At 35.4% G+C, this 6,812-nt stretch overlaps 1 protein-coding gene across 1 annotated transcript in view; it reads right to left on the bottom strand.

Moving 5' to 3' along the window:
- zgc:136872 (uncharacterized protein LOC678524 homolog) overlaps positions 1–6,812 on the bottom strand; it is a 26,903-nt gene that overhangs the window by 4,066 nt on the left and 16,025 nt on the right. Inside the window, exons 4-17 of the mRNA XM_037695479.1 lie at positions 6,460–6,593; positions 6,199–6,370; positions 5,860–5,934; positions 4,075–4,160; positions 3,848–3,922; positions 3,608–3,768; positions 3,037–3,194; positions 2,613–2,624; positions 2,311–2,519; positions 2,164–2,203; positions 2,028–2,096; positions 554–611; positions 397–458; positions 114–182 (exon numbers count right to left, since the gene is read on the bottom strand). Of these exons, the coding sequence (XP_037551407.1) occupies positions 114–182; positions 397–458; positions 554–611; positions 2,028–2,096; positions 2,164–2,203; positions 2,311–2,519; positions 2,613–2,624; positions 3,037–3,194; positions 3,608–3,768; positions 3,848–3,922; positions 4,075–4,160; positions 5,860–5,934; positions 6,199–6,370; positions 6,460–6,593 (1,380 nt within the window). The remainder of the gene's footprint in view (positions 1–113; positions 183–396; positions 459–553; positions 612–2,027; positions 2,097–2,163; positions 2,204–2,310; positions 2,520–2,612; positions 2,625–3,036; positions 3,195–3,607; positions 3,769–3,847; positions 3,923–4,074; positions 4,161–5,859; positions 5,935–6,198; positions 6,371–6,459; positions 6,594–6,812) is intronic.

Raw genomic sequence — 6,812 nt, forward strand, 5'->3', positions numbered from 1 at the left:
GTTTTGTCCACATCAGTCAGGTGGAAAACTTCCTGGTAAAAGAAGAAAAAAGTCACTTTCATGAAGTTAAATCAGTCATCAGATTTATTTGAATTTCACTTCATCCGTTTTACCTTATATTTCATGACTTTGTTCCACAGACGCACAAACTCTTCACTGTTCAGTTTTCCTGTAACGGATGACTTCAAAATACACCGTTAAGAAAGTAACTGCAGATGTTTAGAGATGCCTATGTTTCATATAAACAAAATAATTTGTCATCATGCACATGATTTAGTTATTATATGAGCAAAAGAAAGCTCTGAGCTTTCTGGATCTTTTCAGGAGCTCCTGTACGGTCAGTCGTGATGTTTTTATCTGCTGAATGTGAGTTGTTGTGAAACGTCAAAAGGATACGTCCATCAGAGCCACCATGCTGCGGCACGCATCAATACTGAATCCTCCGGACTTTAAATCCCCTGACAGCAAAGACACGTGTCAATATTTACAGCAGTCTTAAACAGAATCAAGCTCGCTGTGTGGGTTTTAGATATTTAATATTTATAAGTCAAACCTTTTAAGATGGTTTCATTCAGGAGCTTCTGCAGCTGCTCAGCGTCCACTTCTTCATACTGAAAATTGAGCAGTTTAATTAAAACAAGTAGTATCTTTCATTTGAAAATTTGTCACAAAATATAGTGAATTTGTTTAGTTTACTATACTCTGACTGATTTAGAACATGTGTGAAGAAAGCTTCTGTTTACCTGATAAACAGAAATGTTCCCAAAATCTGTTAATTTAACATTTATAGTTCTTGTGTCAAATATTTGAAACAAGCAAAACATCTCTCATTTGAGTAATAATTCTGATATTTATTGTATTACAAAGTGAACTTTTACTGATTTTAAAAGGACATTGCAAAAAAAGATATTTTCATCTAAATATCACTAATTATGATTTACAGATACATGCAACTCCTAGCATACAGTTGTTTCTTTTTTGTTGTTGTTGTTTTACTGGATCAAAACAACTGAATAAGTTCTTGACCAGACTACTACTATGCAAATATTATAAAATCCAGTTACAAACACGTTTACTATAAATATATCAGTTATAAGAAAATGTAAAACTAAACTTTTTTTTTTTTTTTTTTTACATTTAGGTGAAGTCTGGAAGAACATTAGCACATAACAGTAATGAGAAAAACACAAAACCCCTTGAATTGTGCTAATTTTTGACAGCTTGACAACAGCTAACGATTTCATTCATATTTTATGGTTGAGTGATTGACAAGTGTAAAGCCACGCCCCCTTTCTTTGTTAAGATGGAAGCCTTCAGCTAATGTGAGGGATGTAAAGTAACATCACTTTTGCACTTGTTTAGTTGGAATAACGGCAAGCAATAGTACGGAAGAGGATTAGGGCTACAGTGCATTTTCATTTATTTATTTTGTTTCCATATTTCTGAGAAAAAACAATCAAAATTGAGGAACATAATAATTTTGCACTGTGGCCCTAATTGTCTTATGTATTTTAGCATACGCTTGGTGATTTTTTATTTTTATTTTATTTATTTATTTATTTATTTATTGCCAATGTTTCTTTTGAGGAAGCCTGGAAGTTGAGGACGCTGAGTTTTTATATTTTCTGGATTTTTTTTTTAAGTATGAAAATCTCCAAATACATCAGCTTTAGATTTTTTGTTGCTGTCTGATACAGAATTTGTATTTTTTCACTCAACAGAACAAAGAAATATTAGCTGTTTTAATGTAGCAAACTCCTTTTGATCTAACAAATGATGACATATTGATTGAGACAAACATGCAGATAAATACTTTAACCACCCGGGGAAATTCTAATGTCTCAAAACTCAAATTCAGAAAAACAAAATCTTCTTAACTCGTGATCATAAATAAATAATGGTGAAAATTTAGGGTGAAATCATCCACATTTAACCATATACTTTATTCTTAACTCTAATTAGTGCTGTTATGACTCTAAGTCAGAACATTCACATTTTTATTGAGATTCAAGCATAAATGAAATTACCTTGTCTGAGTACTGGCGGAAAAATGCCTTTTTATTTTCATTGTCATTCTTGTTTTTAGGTTTCTTGATCTGTAAAATATGAGTTTAGTTACTTACAGCAAGAGAAAAATCACAATAACAGAATTTATCTGAAAACCTTTTCAGTTGACTCCTGCAGGTTGTAACCAGAATTTTCACTGTAAAGAAAAAACAACAACATCCACACAGGATTAATGTCTTTATATAACCTCTTTTGTGTATTTAACATTCTGAGTATTGAATCTGTGATTTCATGTGAACCTACTAGCAGTGAGTGTCATCCTTGGAGAGGATGGTGAGGATGAAGGAGGCCGACTCATTTGGCTGATACGTTGACGGGATAATAACGTACTCTCCTGGTTTCAGCATCAGGAACTCCATCACCTCTCGTGTGTTCATGTAGGTTTTAGTCTGAGCGACGAGCTTCTGGGAGCTGAAGAACGAGGCGGGGAACTTCCCGCTCTGTGTTTTGTCCTGCAGGAACATACTTCAGGTTTAGAACATCTTTACAAGAGATGCTACAGGTTTTAGAACTAGATAAAGAACTTTAATGAAATTGTTTCTTACTTGTTCAGTGACCTTGAGAGAAATTGTGGAAGGAAAACAAAAAGAAACCAGATTCAGTCAAAATTGAGAATTAGACGAAAATAACAACAAACAAGTGAACAGTCACTGTAAACAAACAAAAACTACAGATTTAAACCTGCATCTAATCCAGCTATTACCAGATTAATTTAATTTTACTCAGGTTAAAATATATTGTCTGTTTTTAAGCAGTCTGAACTAAAATCTAAGGATATAAAAACAAATACATAATGCACATAAAACAATAGTGTTACATGGTTTTTTCTTGTTTTATGCAGTAATTATTTGTGTTTGCATGGAAGTATGAATTCTCATAGTCTAAAACTGTTTCACTTTTTGCTTCTCACTGAGTGTGACATGATCAGTTAAGTTTCCTGCATAAGATATAGAAAATAAAGTGTTTCACCTCAAATATAGCTACGCCAATGTAGAGGTTTTGCACCAGACGTCGGTTCCATTTGTCGGGCTTTTGCATGAGAGACACCAGGATGTTTGTCACATCGCTTTTCTCTGAATATTTCCCACAAACTTTGATGCGATACTGTGGATTTGTCCAGAAACTGCCTGGAAAAACAAAGTGAGACAAACTTGATGAATTTCATAAATCATTTATGTCTCACTGATTTTTATTTTTTTTTTTTGGGGGGGGGGGAGACAATTCATCAATAATAAATAAATAAACAAGGGAAACTGTGCAAACTGCATATAGAGCAATTATTTACAACTAATTCTGACTAAATCCACTTCCTAATTTCGTCTGAATTATAGTCTAGAAATAATATTTATAGCTTTCTGATTTAGAAAACTATATAAAATTCAGTCTGAGTTATATTTTAGTTTGTTCTGTGTTTAACGTTTTGTCAGACAGCCATTCAGTCATCTAACATTGGTTGGTGTGCCTTTATTTAATAAAAACAAGAAATACACAAGAAAGGACAATGAAACTTTACACGAGACTTGTAAAATGATATAAATACCAGTGTTCCCAATGCAGCCTCCAGCTGTGGTTCCTGCAACCCACCGTCCTTCATACATGGAGGTCTTCCACTGACTTGATGGGTTTCCATCAATGAAGTCTGGACTCAGGCCACAGATGTCAATATCGACAAAACACTTGCAGAGGTCTTCTATGGTCATCCTAACCAAAGGTAAGATGTGTAAATGTTGTTTTATTAGTAATACTTGTAATTTTTTACCATCTGACTAAATCTACGTACCAAAACTCTCCATCATCAGACAATGAACGGAACTTTTCACGATCAGAAGGACTCACAGTTTGCCACAACGAGGATCTACCGAACAAAGATATGTATTTATTATAAACTTTAAAAAGATAACTGTACCATGTTTTGGTGCATATGGATAGAGTAATTTAAATGTAGTAAATTTAGAATTCTAAAATGATCTCTGAGCCGTGTCTTTGTAAATCCAACACTGTAAATACCGATCACTCCAGTCTCCGTTCCATTCAGTTTTGCCCCAGGGGTTCCACAGACGCACCAGGTTCACAAGCTTTCCTTGGCTCATAATCTGATCAGAATCATTAACAGAAAAATAATAATTTAAATGCTGATTGCATGTTCTGAAACTACAAAGTTGTCCAAAATTTTTTACAGTTCATGTGTAAATACTGGAAGACATTTGTCGCTGTAGTTCTTCCTCTAGAACAACATTTAGAGCTCCAAGCTGGGTTGAGAATCACATAAACAACAAATATATTAAATATGTCATAGTGTGTCCTTGTCTGTTTTCTTTTTGTTTATCTTGTCTTTAGTTCCTTTCCTGATCCTTCTTTTGGACTCTGTTTCTAGTGTGTGTCTCCCTCTTGTGGTCTGTCCCTGCTATTGCTCCCTCATGTAATTAGCTTCTGCCACCACCTGTTGTCTCTCCCAGCTGTTTGTCATTTGTCTGTCGTTAGTGTGTGTATATATAAATCTGGGTCTCCTGTTCCGTTTTTATCTGGGTGTTGTCTCATGAATGCTCCTCTATTCTGCACCATGTTCTGGTTTTATCTCTTAGATTCTTCTAATAGTTCATGTGAACTGTTGCCACCACATCAGCCCTTTTGTTTATTTTCAATAGCTTTATCCTGAGGTCTCCTAGTCCTCCCTGTAATTTGGATTTAAACCACCAGATCTTTACAAAGTATCCCAGAATATTACATTATTGACTTATTATTGTAGTGTTCTGCCTTAAACCTTAATATTATTAACTTATTCAACATATATGTTAAGAAACAACAGTGACCTGCTTAATCCACACGGAGCTGTGACTCGTCATCACAAGCCTTTGCAAGCATTTCCAGAATGTCTGTAAATATTAAGAGTCTTCAGTTTCCTCACAACAGTTGCAGGACCTCATTCTCGTGTTGCAAAATCGTCACAAAGTTGTTGCCGTTGTCTGTATTCTGTTTTTCACTCTTCGAAAGTTGAGGTAATCATCTCACTGGGCTGTGACTTCTGGCAACTACAGTATTTGGTGAACATCATTCGAGGAAGAGTTTCCAAAATGTTTCAAATAATTTGCCTGAGGCTCGTTTAAATTTTGAACATGTCCAACATTCTTGTTCCCCTGAACATGGTCACAGTGTCATTGCAGGCATCTCAAATTCAATTTGATTTATTAGTTTCCGTAATCCTAAAGCTGTTCTTGGACACCTCCACAGGAGAGCTAATAGGAAACACCTGAGGCTACTTCTCAAATGTCCAGGTCTACATATGCAATGGATAAAGATTTAAAAACTGATCCAAAATGTCCTGTTTATATTTCAAAAGTGTACTCCAGTAGATTAAATTATAAATGTAGGGGAAGCTCCCAAGATGGGTACAAAACGGTATGATGTGAACAATAAAATATGTGCACGTCCTGCAAAAATAAAGTATGATTTTCAAGATCTGGCTGTTCAGAATGTGGCTACACGACTTGCTGATCTCTTGTCACAAACATTGCAAATTTGGTGAAACTCCAACAGGACATTTGCTCATTTTCTCACAATTTTGAGTCAACAACAGTCGCAGTCCAGAGACATACTGGCTTTAAGGTAGTTTCTCACTGGTCTACAACGGTTGATGAATACCTGGAAACTGAAACAATCCAAAACAGATCTCGCTTGTAAATGAGTCTTTGAGGCTCAATGTGATTTATCTGTCTAAATAAAGGTTGAACGAATGAAAAAAAAAAACCTTCTGTTTTAAAGCAGTAATATTAGAGTTAGCTCAGAGTTAATCACCTGTTTTAAACCTGTCACAGTGTATGCATGTCCTGGAACCAGTCCGTTTGGTAACACTTTGTCGTCAGTTTTCTCCTGAAAGTCAAAGACATTTACCATGTTTAAAAGTACAGCTGGTGATGAGAATAAAAAATGCAGAAACTGTGATGTTAAAGTGTTTTGGAGCTGAACTTTCAAAGATTACTTTATAAGGTATTTCAAACATCTTTTAGTAAATACATCAACTGTAGTTAAATGGATTAAAATGGGGAATTGGAAACATCATCATTAAGAAGCAGAAGCTAAGATAAAATCAAAATGAGATGTTGGTGTTGCTTCCGTGTGGTTTATTTTGCTCACTCTGCTACGTGTACCACAACTCATGAGAGTCTTGGATTTTCCAGCTCTGCACAGCAACTCCCATAGATTTGTAGCTTTGGACAGCTCGATACACATGTAGACGCCACCGGTAAAGTCCCTCATAGCTTCTGCAGGAGTGCCAGCCTTCATGTCCGAGTAGGATCCACACACCCTGTCACACGTTGATTCAATATCATATTTAGCTCCAGGTTAAGATCTAATGTTTGAAAAACATGATACTGTTTTTTTTGTTTTACTAACTTGGCGTAGGCCTTCTCCATCAAAGCAGGCCAGAACTCATTCTTGTCTTTGGAGTGAACAAAAATGAGTTTCCCATTGATAGTTGGCAGCTTGTCGTCAATGATGACGTCCACCCACCGCCCAAATCTCCAGAACTGAAAAGGTAGAAATCAAATATCTGTAAAAATGTGACTATTTTCAAAAAGTTCAGTAATTTTCTGGTCTTTGTCAAAAACAAACGTGTGACAATAAAGTGTTCGTTTAGAGTCTGTGAACAGTTTGACAAAAGCAAAATCTAATTTTCAGCTTGTGTTCAAAACAACAACCAGGCGTGTAGTTAATGATTACCCTGAAATGAAACAGTCCGCAGTAAT

This window comes from Nematolebias whitei, chromosome 21 (assembly GCF_014905685.2).
Source record: "Nematolebias whitei isolate Nwh7 chromosome 21, NemWhi1, whole genome shotgun sequence".
Lineage (NCBI taxonomy): Eukaryota > Metazoa > Chordata > Actinopteri > Cyprinodontiformes > Rivulidae > Nematolebias > Nematolebias whitei.